The sequence below is a fragment of the Tribolium castaneum genome, chromosome 7 (assembly GCF_031307605.1).
Source record: "Tribolium castaneum strain GA2 chromosome 7, icTriCast1.1, whole genome shotgun sequence".
Taxonomy (NCBI): domain Eukaryota; kingdom Metazoa; phylum Arthropoda; class Insecta; order Coleoptera; family Tenebrionidae; genus Tribolium; species Tribolium castaneum.
Genome location: NC_087400.1, coordinates 7,069,289 through 7,085,604, shown reverse-complemented (window position 1 = coordinate 7,085,604; position 16,316 = coordinate 7,069,289). Strand labels below are relative to the sequence as shown.

General features: G+C 31.2%; 2 protein-coding genes across 11 annotated transcripts in view; both read left to right on the top strand.

Annotated features, from left to right (window-relative positions):
• Window positions 1–14,482, top strand: part of CASK — a 98,025-nt gene extending 83,543 nt beyond the window's left edge. For 2 of the 7 annotated variants that reach the window (XM_015978253.2, XM_015978255.2), the window contains 10 exons: window positions 3,797–3,865; window positions 4,500–4,529; window positions 4,627–4,725; window positions 4,776–4,914; window positions 7,926–7,976; window positions 8,186–8,305; window positions 8,353–8,475; window positions 8,528–8,635; window positions 8,690–8,865; window positions 13,239–14,482. In XM_015978253.2, the coding sequence (XP_015833739.1) occupies window positions 3,797–3,865; window positions 4,500–4,529; window positions 4,627–4,725; window positions 4,776–4,914; window positions 7,926–7,976; window positions 8,186–8,305; window positions 8,353–8,475; window positions 8,528–8,635; window positions 8,690–8,865; window positions 13,239–13,418 (1,095 nt within the window). In that variant the 3' untranslated portion in view covers window positions 13,419–14,482. The remainder of the gene's footprint in view (window positions 1–3,796; window positions 3,866–4,499; window positions 4,530–4,626; window positions 4,726–4,775; window positions 4,915–7,925; window positions 7,977–8,185; window positions 8,306–8,352; window positions 8,476–8,527; window positions 8,636–8,689; window positions 8,866–13,238) is intronic. The other 5 variants (XM_963256.5, XM_064358022.1, XM_015978256.2 and 2 more) reach the window with 4 other exon arrangements.
• A 328-nt stretch (window positions 14,483–14,810) lies between these two features.
• Atg16 (Autophagy-related 16) overlaps window positions 14,811–16,316 on the top strand; it is a 230,182-nt gene continuing 228,676 nt past the window's right edge. For 2 of the 4 annotated variants that reach the window (XM_064358027.1, XM_064358026.1), the window contains exons 1-4: window positions 14,817–15,142; window positions 15,192–15,468; window positions 15,514–15,676; window positions 15,728–15,816. In XM_064358027.1, coding sequence (XP_064214097.1) covers window positions 15,043–15,142; window positions 15,192–15,468; window positions 15,514–15,676; window positions 15,728–15,816 — 629 coding nt within the window. In that variant the 5' untranslated portion in view covers window positions 14,817–15,042. Of the gene's footprint in view, window positions 15,143–15,191; window positions 15,469–15,513; window positions 15,677–15,727; window positions 15,817–16,316 lie in introns of all 4 variants that reach the window. The other 2 variants (XM_064358028.1, XM_064358025.1) reach the window with 2 other exon arrangements.

Genomic DNA, 16,316 nt, shown 5'->3' with positions numbered 1-16,316 from the left:
TTTGAAAACGATACATGATAGAATAAAAATAATTACGACCGAATTAAAGCAGACAAAATTTGCTACAAGAAGGTGTTTTTAGTTTTTCCGTTCCTCAAATATTTTTAGAGATATCGGCTCAGAAATATCGCGAATAAAAGTATTCAAAAAATTTTTTTCTAACAAAACTAAGTGAAGTGTATATGTCTTTAAATAAAGATTTTAATTTGCACCTGAAGTACATACTTTTATAAACTAAATTAAAGTTACATAAAGAATTTTTTTCTAAATAAGTAGAAATTGTAATCATAATGTTTTTATTAATCTTGTTAATTTAATTAATTATTTAATAATTCAATTAATTTTAATTAAATAATAGTAATAATTGTTATTATTATTAATTAAACAAGCAAGAACACAATCTACAATCTCAGTAACAGAAGCTACCTTCACAATCAGACAGACCATCTTTTTTGAATGTTTTTCAATAAAACTTTTGACTTTTATTGTTGTACATAAAGAAGTCTACAGTTTAGGTTTTTTATAAAAATTTTGATAAAAACATAACAATGAAACGGGAATAATAAAAACAATCAAACTTTGTGGCCAACTGTATTTTATAACTAATTACAGCTTTTCATTGTCTTTCTTAATTTTCTAACTCTGGTTTTCTAAACAAAAGTTTTTGCTAATGTTAATTAAGTAAATAAATGATGCTTTTTTTTTCGTGTGACTGATTTTTTATTTTTGTTTTATTTGGTTTTCTACTTCCTAACTTTGTCATTTTTTAGTTTATTTTCTCTAATTAGTTTGGGAGTTTTTTTACCTAATTTTTAAAAAATAATTTGAGTTCGTATTGAAATATGTATTCTTAGTGCTATTTAACAGGCGCAGGTCTTGTAAAATTACGTGAAACACGCTGTTTGTCAATATTTGTTTCGCTTAACTCAACGAAATGATAGTTGATTTAAGTTTCAAATTTGGTGGAGGCGCCGGGTTAGGGGTCCGGTGAACGAACAAGTTTTATACTTCTCTTTTGGAAACGATACATGATACAATAAAAATAATTACGACCGAATTAAAGCAGACAAAATTTGCTACAAGAAGGTGTTTTTAGTTTTTCCGTTCCTCAAATATTTTTAGAGATATCGGCTCAGAAATATCGCGAATAAAAGTATTCAAAAAATGTTTCTCTAACAAAACTAAGTGAAGTGTATATGTCTTTAAATAAACATTTTAATTTGCACCTGAAGTACATACTTTTATAAACTAAATTAAAGTTACATAAAGAATTTTTTTCTAAATAAGTAGAAATTGTAATCATAATGTTTTTATTAATCTTGTTAATTTAATTAATTATTTAATAATTCAATTAATTGTAATTAAATAATAGTAATAATTGTTATTATTATTAATTAAACAAGCAGGAACACAATCTACAATCTCAGTAACAGAAGCTACCTTCACAATCAGACAGACCATCTTTTTTGAATATCTTTCAATAAAACTTTTGACTTTTATTGTTGTACATAAAGAAGTCTACAGTTTAGGTTTTTAATAAAAATTTTGATAAAAACATAACAATGAAACGGGAATAATAAATACAATCAAACTTTGTGGCCAACTGTATTTTATAACTAATTACAGCTTTTCATTGTCTTTCTTTATTTTCTAACTCTGGTTTTCTAAACAAAAGTTTTTGCTAATGTTAATTAAGTAAATAAATGATGCTGTTTTTTTTTCGTGTGACTGATTTTTTATTTTTGTTTTATTTGGTTTTCTACTTCCTAACTTTGTCATTTTTTAGTTTATTTTCTCTAATTAGTTTGGAAGTTTTTTTACCTAATTTTTAAAAAATAATTTGAGTTCGTATTGAAATATGTATTCTTAGTGCTATTTAACAGGCGCAGGTCTTGTAAAATTACGTGAAACACTCTGTTTGTCAATATTTGTTTCGCTTAACTCAACAAAATGATAGTTGATTTAAGTTTTAAATTTGGTGGAGGCGCCGGGTCATGGGTCCATTGAACGAACAAGTTTTATACTTCTCTTTTGAAAACGATACATGATACATTAAAAATAAAAACGACCGAATTAAAACAGGCAAAATTTGCTACAAGAAGGTGTTTTTTGTTTTTCCGTACCTCAAATATTTTTAGAGATATCGGCTGAGAAATATACTAATATACTAAATTAAACTGTGTATGTTTTTCTATAAAGTTTTTAATGTGCACCTGAACTACATACTTTTATAATTTAAATTAATGTTACATAAAGATTTTTTTTTAAATAAGTAGAACTTCTAATCACAGTCTTTTAATTAAATAAAGAGGAACACAATCTACAATCTCAATAACAGGAACTGCTTTCAGAAGCAAACAGACCTTCTTTTTTGAATACCTTTTAATAAAACTTATAATGTGGTATATAAAAAACTATGGAAATCTTCCAAGCAGGCAAGTTAACCCTAGAAACAGGATAAATAAATATAAATAGAGATCTAAGTGGGAAAGTGCTCCAGTAGTTTTGCAGTTTTTTTTTTCAAATTGTCTTTGAAAACATTCTTTTAGTAGGTTTCTTTTCTTAGTTCAGAGTTTTGTGATATTGAGAAAACTTGTCATTGTTTCGTTACTTTTCCGTCGTCTAAAATAAGGTCAGATTTTCTGGCAATTCTCGCTTCGAAAAGTCTCGATCAGAAACCGAACATACGCGAGATTTCAGATTTTTTCTCCTCTGAATTTAAGAACAAAAAAATGTAATAAGAGTACATTTTTTTTCTTGAAACAACTTATTCTCACTGGAGGTATTAATATTATTATATTCTTCTTTTCCTATGTTCCAGTTTTTTTTTGTTATTGAACAGAATCTTATTTATAATAAAACGCTACAGCAGTCATTTTTTCTTTTCTTTATGAGATATTTTTTTTTGTAGCTTATTGCTTTCTATTTTATATTCTTACGTAACACTTTGGAGTTTCGTTTTTTTTTTGACTTTTAAATTATAATAGTATATTATTATACAGACTGTTTATAAAAGAGTGTATGATCTCAAGTGGTTCTGGAATTTGAATTTGTTGCATTTAATTATTTTATTTCTAAGAAATTCCTGAAAAGTACTAATTTCTATCTACCCACGCAATCAATAAAACCAATTTTTTCATATACTAACATTGTTCGTTTTTTTCTTGAAAAAAATGGCAAACTTTTAATACCTCCTATGATCCCACATTTATACATAGACAGCTTGTATTATGAGTGATAGAAATACATCATTATATGCGTGTGAGAATTTTTTACTCACGAATGAGCTTACGCTCGACTCTTCTCACGAGTTTTGGCATTTACGACATTTCATCCTATCTTATTTTATCTTATACCATTGTTTTCGGTGCGAGAAATCAAATTTCTCTCACAAGATAGATAAAGCTGTCAGATTATTGTCAGATTTTTCGTTAGCTTTGTTTATTAATTTCATGTTTTTTCTCTTTTAGCCGGTTTTTTATTTTGTTTTACATACAGTACAATTAGGTTTTGTTATTAAGCAGAATATTAGTTTACTTTTCTTTAATGGACCTTTCTTGTTTTAACTTTTAATACAAGTTTATTGCAACTGGCTTTCGTTATTAAGAAATTTTAACTCGCCATTTTTACACGTTTAAGAATAAAAAGGAAATTTTTCATGAAATGAAATTTCATGTGTTTGCTTGTTTCTTTACCATTTTCTAGCCACTAAGGAAAAGATTTTAACTTATTCACGTAATTTCGTAGGGATTATGTAGGAATAACAAATCTTTACGCAAATTCTTAATTTTTCCAGAGGGAGGCAAGAGGTTCAGTCACGTTTAAGATTGTACCGTCTTATAGAAGTGCACCACCCCCTTGCGAGGTGAGTTACTCTATCATTTTTTTTTTCAAGTAAATGTTAGCATGTTTTAAATCCAATTCCAAAAAAAAAACAATTTTCAGTCTAAAACTGATACATGAAGCGTGTAAAGTAATAATTCAGGATGATAATGATAGCTTTTGTTCGAATTTCCGTCCATTTTTCTGTCTTATGTCATGAATTACCTATTCATCATTACGGATCGTTATGGATGTGTATAGTTTATGGGTGCCCTAATTTTTGCGAAATCAATAATTTAAAAAATGGAATTGGATTGCGCAGTTTTATGAAATTTAATCGCCGGAACTATTTTGTTTGTAAAATAGTAGCTTTGTCACCAAATTTTTCGAAATAATTTGGTGACAGACCAGGAACGCAATGTATTGGTGACCGATCACACCCCTCTGTAAATCACTGGCATTGTTTCATTATTAAAGCACATCCCATCATACCAGATATGTGTCTACCTCCCACACATGCTCACTGTAGGTTAAATTAGTCTTAGATTGTTAAAAGTGACTTGACTGAAATTCAGTCACTTTTAAACCGGAAGTTTGATTGCACTGGCAATGAGGCTTCCGCGTCAAAATTGTAGTTTCTTGGAGTAATAATTTTTTCTGTTTCCGGGTCCTTCTAGTTATTCCGGATTAAACCTCTACCAGTACTAGTAAGTACCCCAAGTATCTGGTTCGGGTGTGGTGTGCTTTAGTTCTAGTCCGTATTGCTAGTTTTTTGAGTAGTTAGGCATGAACCTATAATTCCAGATTTTCGTTCGAGCACAATTCGATTATGATCCACTTGAGGACGATTTGATTCCTTGCGCCCAAGCTGGTATCGCCTTCAAAACCGGAGATATCCTTCAAGTAAAAAAATTTTTTTTGAAAAAGCCATTTGTAAAATTACAAATTTTTAGATTATTAGTAAAGATGATCATCACTGGTGGCAAGCCCGCAAGGACAACTCTGCGGGCTCTGCGGGCTTGATCCCTTCACCCGAATTACAAGAATGGAGGGCCGCTTGCGCCGCCATGGAAAAAACGAAACAAGAACAAGGTGAGTGAAAACCCAACCGACACCACACCGCTTCTTTTCGTTGAGTTTTTTTCCAGCAGTTCATAAAACTTCATGGCTGGTGCCCCCTTTACTGTTGCATGGTTGTGTTTAATTCGGTTTTCTAACGAATGTCGGTGCAGTTCGTATTCGATTTGTGCAAATTTACTTCACTCGGAAAACAATTTGAACGAGTGAAGATTGCGATTGCTTTGTAGAGAGATTTCAATGGAATACTTAAATGTTCAGTAATGAAGTAACTTTGTTGTACACGGATCGAGGCGATATTGAACGTACCGACTTAGAATAAGCATACATTATTAAACATGAAGCATGGAACCCTTAGAAGTGCAGTTGTGAACAGACTTGGGACAAATTATCTGAATTTTTGGAAAAAGCGGAGCCGGAATTTAGCAAGTTATTAATTTTCTAGTACGAGTTGCAAAAGTTCGAATGTTGTTTTTCCCTTTATAGGTCTGTGTAAAATCATGGGTTAAAATTAAATGAAAAATATTGATCTTTGATTTCGTGTATCAAACCGACTAATTAAATAGTTATTCAATTAGTCAATAAAATAAAAAAACCTTTTAACTTGATAAAAGTAATATTTTGTAAAAACAAAAAAATTCGTTAAGTTTTACTTTTTACAATGAAAAGCGCTTTCACTAACCTTGGTTTTAGAGAACATATTTTGAGATAGGTATAATCGTAAAGAAAAAATTCTGGTCTTAAGAATTCATCAGTTTATCATTTTTTAACAGTAACTAGCCCATTAAATAAATTTCGATTCTTGAAAAAGGAAAAAAAATTACTGAAAGACGGTTGAAACAATTAAATTTTCAGAATATGACTTCTGTAAATTTTTTGGCACTGCGACATATTTTGTGAAATAAAGAAAAAAATCTTGGTTTAGCATTTTTTACAGTTTAAAGCTCAGAAAAGTTTCAGTTTAAAAAAAAATTGTTAAGGCCTTAATGATTAATTAATTATTTCCGCTAATATGATTCTCAATTTATAGAAAAATATAAATTAAAAAAGTTAAAATTTTATTGTTGAAATATTTTGGGGGAAAAAATATTTTTTTAGTATTTTTCTGTTCACCACTTTTTATTTAGTAGAAAACTCGTTAAATAAAACTTCAGATTTTCAGAAAATTAATAATTGCTCTTACAGGAAGACATTTGAAAAAATTAAGTTTTATTTGTAAAGATATAAAAAAAATTCTTTAAAAGTCTTCAAGAATAAGTATTTTTCTGTGTTAACAATTTTTTACAGTAGGACACCTATTAAATAAGTTTTAATTCTGCGAAATAAAAAAGTTTTCTGCATGAAAAATTAGGTTTTACTTGTAGAGGTATTAAAATAAATAAATAGATTTTAGTTAGGGAGATATTTTGGAAAAAATCTTTAAAGTTCTAATGATCATTTTTCGGGTTTTACCATTTTCTCACTTTTGAAAGCTCATTGAATAAGTTTCGATTTAAAAAATCCGTACCGGGTGAGACCTTTGAAAAAATTAAGTTTTATTTGTGGAAATTTTTAATAGAAGAAAAAAATTTTTAGGGCTGTAAGGAATTTTTTCATTCCCTCTTGTTTTACTAAGGAAAACTTTAATTATCACAAACAAACAATCTCTGCACTTGAAAAAAGATCCACTTGTGGAAATATATTTATAAAAGAAAAAAGTCTTTGAGATTCCAAAAAATATTTTGTGGCGTCATTTTTAGTCCATTGGAAAACTCAATAAATTAAATATGTTTGTGCAGGAAGACTGATAGTAGTTGAGAAAAGAAAAAAAAATTTTAAGGCCATAGGGAGGAGTATTTTGGTTCACCATTTTGCTGTTTCTTTAAAGCTCTTTAAATAAGCTTCGATTTTTGTAAAAATAAAAATAAATTATTTTACGCCAAGACAATTATGAAACATTTAAATTCCACGTGCTGAAATATTTTAAATATTTAGGGCAGAAAAAAATTTCTTTAGGCTTCAAAGTTGAGTATCTATTTACGATTTTTTTTACAATTGAAAATCTATTAGATCAGCTTTATTTTTTTGAAAAAATAATTTCTCTATGGAAATACACTCAAAAAAAATTTGTTTTATGTGTTGAGAGATTTTGAAAAAAAATTTCTTATGGCTTTAAGAAGTGTTTCTTAGTTTACCATTTTATTAAAATGAGTGGTCTATTGACTAAGTTTTAAAGTCTTGTAAAAATTAAAAAATCTGCTGTGGAAGGAATTTTTTGAAAAAACTAAGTTTCAGTTTGAAAAAAATAGTTAAGGCTTTAATGATTAATTAAGTTCTGTTTGTGAAGATATTAAAAAAAAATTCTTTAAGGCTATAGTATTTTGGTTTACCATCTTGGTATTTTTTTGAAGCTCCTTAAATAAGCTTCGATTTTTGTAAAAATATAAATAAATTATTTTACGCGAAGACTGTTATGAAACATTTAAGTTCCACGTGTAGAAAAATTTTAAGAGCAAAAAAAATTTTTTTAGCCTTCAAAGTTGAGTATTTATTTACGATTTTTTTTACAATTGGAAGTCTATTAGATCTGCTTTATTTTTTTGATAAAATAATTTCTCTATGAAAATACACTCAAAAAAATAAGTTTCACGTGTAGAGATATTTTGAAGAAAAATTCAAAAAGTCACTTGTGGAAATATTTTTAAAAAAGAAAAAAATCTTTAAGACTTCAAAGAATATTATGTGGTGTCATTTTTAGTCTAGTGGAAAACTCAATAAATTAAATATGTGGTTGAGAAAAGAAAAAAAATTTTCAAGGCCATAGGGAGGAATATTTTGGTTCACCATTTTTTGTTATACTAAAATGCCCATTTTCCTCAATTTTGAGTTTGCAAAATACTGCTTTTAACTTTCGGCCGTTTTTTATCTTGCGAAACTCAGGTCTGTTCACTTCCGCCGATAACTTCCTTCACACTAAACAGACAAAAACAATAAAACCAATGATAAACCCGTATTTTGGTGTGACCTGTATTTTTGTTGAATGCTAGACGTGGAAAAAGGATGTACTTCTCATGCTAACGGTTGTGATGGTACTACAGGTATATGATGCCCACATTAAGTAGCCTAAAGCATGATACTTAAGCATTTCATAATAAGTGTTTTCCCTAGTAGACTGATTGTTTGTGATCTGCTGGGAAAATCAATAAATAACTTTCAAAGTATAAATAGAAGAAATGCATGGTATAGAGAGACCCCTAGGGTATAGTTTTGGCTGTGGTGTGCTCGTACTAACTTGTGGTTTTTCCAGTCAATTGCTCAATATTCGGTCGCAAGAAGAAACAGTACAAGGATAAATATTTGGCAAAGCACAATGCTGTTTTTGACCAATTAGATTTAGTAACTTATGAGGAAGTTGTGAAATTGCCAAGTAAGTGCTTTTTGAAATGTGAGACTTTGGCTAATCTCTGTTTGAAGTGACTGATCCAGCTTTCCAGCGAAAGACCTTAGTCCTCCTGGGGGCTCACGGGGTCGGTAGACGGCATATTAAAAATACTCTAATAGCTAAACATCCCGATCAGTATGCTTATCCTATACCACGTAAGCCTCCCATCTGCTCATTTTTCATTTAGCTCAAGTGGGATTATTTCAGATACAACGAGGCAACCTAGAGCCGACGAGGAAAACGGCCGCAATTATTTCTTCGTGTCGCACGACGAAATGATGGCCGATATAGCCGCTAATGAGTATTTAGAATATGGTAGTTGGGTTGTTTACATCAAAGTTCGTTTTGTTGTCATTTTGCACGTTGTAGGCACGCACGAAGATGCCATGTACGGAACTAAGTTAGATACAATCCGTAAAATACATCAAGAAGGTAAAATGGCCATTCTTGATGTTGAACCTCAAGCACTCAAAGTGTTGCGTACTGCTGAGTTCTCACCATATGTTGTGTTCATTGCTGCTCCGGCTTTGCAAAACATTGCAGATGTAAGCGTCACTGTGGTGTTTTTAGGACACTCTTAACTAGATTAGAAACAAGGATTTTGAAGGAACAATACCAGAATAAATTACTAACAATGCGACTAACGTTCGCTTTGTGCATTTAAACGAATCTAGAACCCCAACGAGTCCGATTTTAAATTGTTTCGTTTTTTAAGGACTCCAGAAATTCAAGTTTTTTAACTCTATCTAAGAGAATTTTATGCACTTTTCCGATTTTTGACGAGATTTTTCATCGGGCAATAACTCCGAAGCTTCGGAAAGTTTTTCTGATTTTCTGTCTTTTTCAAATTTTCAGCAAAAGTGAAAATAGGTAAAATAAAAAATATATAATTAAAAATCTATTGAGCAATTTTGCAATTTGCTCGACGCCAGTCGACTCGCCGGACCATTTTACATAGTTTTACATCAAAATTGTTTCTTTTTTCCGGCTAGTTTTGCAATAATTGCGAAAATAAAAAAATTAAAAATTAATAAAAAAAATACAAAAATGAGTATCAAACTTGATTGTAACCCATTTTTTTTGTTTGATAGTTTTTGGTGTGCTCTTTACGGTGGGATGTGGCGTTTTCTCCTAGTTCTTTTAGTTTTGCCGTAATCGGCGCTTGAAAAATGGTAATTTTTGTTTCTGTTATTGGCGTTTTTTTTGGAAGCAGTAAGATTTTGAGCAAAAACCATGAAAGCATCAGAATGCGTTTAAAATTATCTTAAAATCGCTCCGGGCCGAAGACTGATAGTTTTCGAGTAAAGTGCCCATATTAGCAAAAATAAGTGATAAAAAAATTATAATTAAAAAACTGTTACAAATTTTGCAATTTTCTCACCGCCAATCGATTCTCCGGATCATTTTACATGGGTTTACTGCAAAACTGTTTACATTTTTCGAGCGGTTTTGTCGTAATTAAAAAAAAATGGAAATTTTTTGAATTTTAGTTTTTTAATAGAAAGATTATAACTTGAGAAATAAAAGTATTTGAGTAAACCCGTTTCTTTTAGCGAATTTTTGGAAGCTGTAAGACTTTGAGTAAAAACCATGAAAGCATCAAAATGCGCCTAAAATTATCTTAAAATCGCTCCGGACAGAAGACTGATAGTTTTCGAGTAAAGTGCCCGTATTACCAAAAATAATTGATAAAAAAATCATAATTAAAAAACTGTTACGAATTTTGCAATTTTCTCAACGCCAGTCGATTCTCCGGATCATTTTACATAGGTTTACTGCAAAACTGTTTTCTTTTTTCCAGTGGTTTTGCCGTAATTAAAAAAAAAATTGGAAATTTTTTGAATTTTAGTTTTTTAATAGATAGATTATAACTTGAGAAATAAAAGTATTAGAGTAAACCAGTTTCTTTTAGCGAATTTTTGGAAGCTGTAAGACTTTGAGTAAAAACCATGAAAGCATCAGAATGCGCCTAAAATTATCTCAAAATCGCTCCAGACAGAAGACTGATAGTTTTCGAGTAAAGTGCCCGTATTAGCAAAAATAAGTGATAAAAACATCATAAACAAAAAACTGTTACGAATTTTGCAATTTTCTCAACGCCAGTCGATTCTCCGGATCATTTTACATAGGTTTACTGCAAAACTGTTTTCTTTTTTCCAGTGGTTTTGCCGTAATTAAAAAAAAAATTGGAAATTTTTTGAATTTTAGTTTTTTAATAGATAGATTATAACTTGAGAAATAAAAGTATTAGAGTAAACCAGTTTCTTTTAGCGAATTTTTGGAAGCTGTAAGACTTTGAGTAAAAACCATGAAAGCATCAGAATGCGCCTAAAATTATCTTAAAATCGCTCCGGACAGAAGACTGATAGTTTTCGAGTAAAGTGCCCGTATTAGCAAAAATAAGTGATAAAAAATCATAATTAAAAAACTGTTACGAATTTTGCAATTTTCTCAACGCCAGTCGATTGTCCGGATCATTTTACATAGGTTTACTGCAAAACTGTTTTCTTTTTTCCAGCGATTTTGCCGTAATTGAAAAAAAAATTGGAAATTTTTTGAATTTTAGTTTTTTAATAGAAAGATTATAACTTGAGAAATAAAAGTATTAGAGTAAACCAGTTTCTTTTAGCGAATTTTTGGAAGCTGTAAGACTTTGAGTAAAAACCATGAAAGCATCAGAATGCGCCTAAAATTATCTTAAAATCGCTCCGGACAGAAGACTGATAGTTTTCGAGTAAAGTGCCCGTATTAGCAAAAATAAGTGATAAAAAAATCATAATTAAAAAACTGTTACGAATTTTGCAATTTTCTCAACGCCAGTCGATTCTCCGGATCATTTTACATGGGCTTACTGCAAAACTGTTTACTTTTTTCGAGCGGTTTTGTCGTAATTGAAAAAAAAAATGGAAATTTTTTAAATTTTAGTTTTTTAATAGAAAGATTATAACTTGAGAAATAAAAGTATTAGAGTAAACCAGTTTCTTTTAGCGAATTTTTGGAAGCTGTAAGACTTTGAGTAAAAACCATGAAAGCATCAGAATGCGCCTAAAATTATCTCAAAATCGCTCCAGACAGAAGACTGATAGTTTTCGAGTAAAGTGCCCGTATTAGCAAAGATAAGTGATAAAAAAATCATAATTAAAAAACTGTTACGAATTTTGCAATTTTCTCAACGCCAGTCGATTCTCCGGATCATTTTACATGGGTTTACTGCAAAACTGTTTTATTTTTTCGAACGGTTTTGCCGTAATTGAAAAATAAAAATTTTGAAATTTTTTGAATTTTAGTTTTTTAATAGAAAGATTATAACTTGAGAACTAAAAGTATTAGAGTAAAACTGTTTTTTTCAACGAATTTTACGGTTCATTTCATGTGTTATACGAGTTTTTTTATTTCAGTTATTGGAATTTTTGGTTAAAATTTAATAATGGTTTGTTACGGTTTTCACCAATTATAAAAGTGCGTATTTAATCAATAACACAAAACATTATAACTGCAACGACGAGCGACATTCCTCAACAAAATTCCGAAAATTGTTATCAAACATATTGGTGATTTTATTACAGTATGCGTTCGTGGCACATATTATTGTGGAAGTAGTTGGTTTAATGAAAATCTAACTTCAAAATGGAAAATAGTGTTCATTTTACTTACCTTCTAAGCTCAAAAGAGTCAGTGTTTCTCAAAGTTTATTTAACCACTTTTCTACGCCTTTGGAATTCTCTTGAGTTCTTAAAGTGCAAGAAAACATCAATGGGTTTCATTTTATAAGGTTTGATTTTTCAATAACTCCAAAACTATCATACGTAACTCCATTAATTATATTCTCACTAAAAAGGTTTTTTAATTATTTATCTTTAAAAAACTATTAGTCCCGACTAATAGTTTTCGAGAAAATTGCTAACAAACTCTAAACCAGGTTAAACTTAGGTATTAGCTGTTTCAAAACTATAAAACGCCAACGGTCCATTTTACAGAATAATTTTATTTTTCTTTATATTTTTTTTTAATTGTAATTAAACACTTGATCTCTCATTGGAAGTATAAATTACATTAGCTATTATTTTTTTGAAGCGGCTAAAGAATTTAGAACAGCTAATTTTGAGAGAAAATGCGACGTTGGCATTTTTCTAGTTTTAAAACAGCTAATAAGTGTTGATAACTTGAAAGCTATTATCAATTTTGTAAATTTTTTGAGCACCAATATAAGAAATAAACAATGTTTAGTTTTAGTTTCCACGCCAAGAAAATCCAACAAGAAGTACACCAATATAAGTTCAATCAAATCAATTTTATTTTTGGAATATCTTTGTCGTAATCATGGCCTTCTTGATGTATGAAGAACGAAGTTGTCTCTATACATCAAGGAGGCCATGGTCGTAAATGATAAAATAAGAAATTAAACATTTTTTATTTTGATTTTTTCGATTTCTCGAATTTTTCAGTTTTTTGCCAATAACACTAGAATTATTAACCATTACCCTCTTGGCTTTGTAATCACTGGAAAGTCTTTTTTTCGACTTCCTGTTTTTTAGCCCTTGGCGAAATTTTAAATTTTAAGTTTTTATATAAAAAAAAACATTTTCACATGTAGTTTTGTCCCCAATTTACTTAATTATAAGTGTTTAACGGATTATTTTACTCCGGTATATTTCCTTCGAAATCCGCCTCAAATTTGTGTTCCGTTGCACAAACGAGTAAATATTATTGATATGTGAACACATAGCGTAATGAAGCCATTTGATGCTATTTACTGTAGGTAATAATGTGGTGGATTCTTGTTACACCTGTCATGTTATTAGCCCATTAACAATAATGCAAAGGTCTTTCATGGCAGTCTAATTGCATATTCTCGTGTCAATAGCAAAGGCTTCATTACTTATCTAAAATTGGTGTTTATTGTTGTGTTTTTTGGCAGTACGACGGTAGTTTAGAACGACTCGCCAAAGAATCTGACATGTTGCGTCAGGCCTACGGGCACTACTTCGACTTAACAATCGTAAACAATGATATCGACGAGACGATCGCGGCCTTGGAGGCGGCCATCGAGCGCGTCCAGACCACTCCGCAATGGATTCCCGTTTCTTGGGTCTACTGACAACAACCTTCATTGGAATTCGGCTCGCTTCAGAACTTCTGAGCCGCGCTTTCACCGGAATTTATTGAAGTGAATTAACAGTGAAAGAAGCTGCACCACACACTCACACACACCCGACACAGAGAGTAGTCTGAAAAAATGAAAAAATAAATCGCTAGTGTTTTGTGTTTTTTCGTTTTTCTTTTCCAAAGACACGCTGATACCAAAGCCAATTTGACTCGTTTGCTAAGTATAGGATTAGAAATAGCGATGTTGAATGTAACGTTTCGTTCGACACCCGGTCTTCATCAGTAGTTTCATAGTTTCTAAACCTACACAACGCACAACTCAATGAAATTCAAACAACGTAACGAAACGATAATTTGCTTCAATATAAGAAAAAATATAGCAATACGTCTGAAAGTATTACAAACTTAATCGTAATTATTATATAATGTGATTTAATGATGTTAAAGTGCTCACAAGTACTGTTAAAAGCGATAACTCGACGACGTCAAAATTCTGATTACGACTCATTTCTTGCTTTGATTTGATTGGTTCGCCGGCTTGTTACTAAAAACACAGCTTCCTTGATCACTGAAGACCGGTGTCAGCCCTAGTCATTGATCGAGGAAGCTGTGAAAAACACATATCCGATTCGAGGATGACTAGAAAATTTGATGACGGGAAACCAAATTCTAGATTACGAGATATTGTACTATAAAGCTTTTCAATTTTTGATAGTGAGATGAAATTGTTCTATTTTGAGGCAGTGGAGTTTCATTTTGATCATTTTCTGCTGTTTATATATTTATAGATAAGTGCCATTGTCGATTTATGTAAAGAAGTTTAATTATTTCAGTTATGATTGAACACTAAAAATTAAAAAAACGAAAAACACATTCATTAAACTTATACAAGTGATTGCTTCCTCAAATAAGTGTACCTACCTACTTAAAAAATGAACTAAAGGGTATTCCTAACATAATTTGATAAAAAGTAGTGTAGCGTTTTAAAAGTTTGCATTTATTTGAAACGTTAGACAATGTAGGTTCAATATTTCTGAAATAAAATGTAATATAATGCGGGCAGAGTTTTATTTTCCCGTTTCCCATAATCCTACCGCATTTTGAGGTCTTTTATCACCAAATAACTAAGTGTGTTCAAATTTGCCGCCAATTTGGGTTAGTTCAGGGAACATTTCGCTACGTGTCGCCACTGTTTGTGACTAATTTTAAACTTTGCCTAGTTACCAGTCTACATTTCCCATGTATGCAACCAATTATACAATATAAAATTGGTGATCAACGATAGTAAATCGTGACTGGACATTGTTTTTGCCAATTATATCATGTAGATCGGTAAATTTATTGCTTAATTAATAAAAATTTTGATAAATAAATTACCAGGGACATGCGCGTGGCGGCCTATATCAGCTGTTTTCTCACGTTGCCATCTGTCATACTTGTCAAAATAAACCCCCCTGAAAAATTATCAATGTTTGTGCTTTAATCACCCATAATTTCCGCCTCGCGCAAATAAATTACGTTAATTTATTCAAAGCAATTATTTTCCGAGCATCCAAGGTCGCTCTCTGTATGTTTCATGTCAGTCTGACTCCCATCTCTAATGCGAGCCCCCCAAAATGGCAACAGCTGAAGTCAACTGGAGGGAAGAAATTCTGACCAAATTGCAAAAACGGAACAAGATTCAAACCCACTGCTTCCAGGATCTCATAGCACAACGTGAGTCAAAGGACCTAACCTCAAAATTTGTTTTGATTTTGGCTTCCAGATAACAAAATATTCGACAATGTGAACGCTCTAAAACACGAGAATTTGCAACTGTCGATACAGAATGAGAAGTTGCGGGTGGACGGGGACCGCCCCGCGGGCGGGGGCGGCGACAGCCGCCTCCACGAAAAAATACAAATTTTGGAGCAGAAGCTGCTAAGCCAGCAGGAGGAGCTCACCGAGTTGCACAGGCGGAAAGGGGAGAATTCGCAACAAATAATCGACCTAAACGCCAAATTGCAAGAGAAAGAGAAATTTCTAATGGCCAGAGACATAAGGTTTGTTCAAGTTAGTTGCGTTTTTTTAGTGCAATTTTTTTGCAGTTTGGCCGAAAACGCAGCCAAAATTGCGAGTCTTCAAGCGGAAATCGCCCTTTTCGACCGAAATAACAAGGAGTTGAATTTGCTGAATGAGGCCCTTAGGGACGAGCACCAGGCCCTTCACCTGGCCTTTACGTGTCTTGAGGACAAGATGCGCAAGCTTCAGGTACTTAACAGGCCTTTAAATCGCCTCATTATCACTTGAAAAAATTTCCAGGACGAAAATAGACAATTACTCGACCGCTTGATGAAGTACAAAACGAAAGACGCCGATAGAATGAATGAAGAAAACGAAAATTTCCTCAAGTAAGTTGTTGGGGAGATGACTGGTGATGGAACGCATTTTACTCTTCACCTTTTTCACAACTGCAACTAATCTTTGTGCTTTTACGTTACGTTTTGCTTGGCTTTGTTGTTTTAGTGAAAATCGCTTTTTGACAGTTGATAACAATTTTTCTTTTATTTACGAGTTAGGTTGCAAAAAGGGAGCTTTATGGAAAATTTGAATTCGTATTAAGGCTCGTGTTTGGTTGAGATAAGAGATAAAAGTATTTGATTTGTGTACTTGTGATAAAACAAGTGAACAACTATAATTAGTTGTTCATTATTTAATTTTAAAGATTACTGAACAGCGAATTTACATAGTCTTGTTCGAATTTTTACGATAAAGTCTCGTAAAATTGGACAATAATAAAAATTCATAGGTAATTTGAGAAATATAGGAATAACAATAACTAACAAAAACGAATGAAATTAATATTGAATAATAATAATGAATAATAAAAATATAAACACACATTTAACTC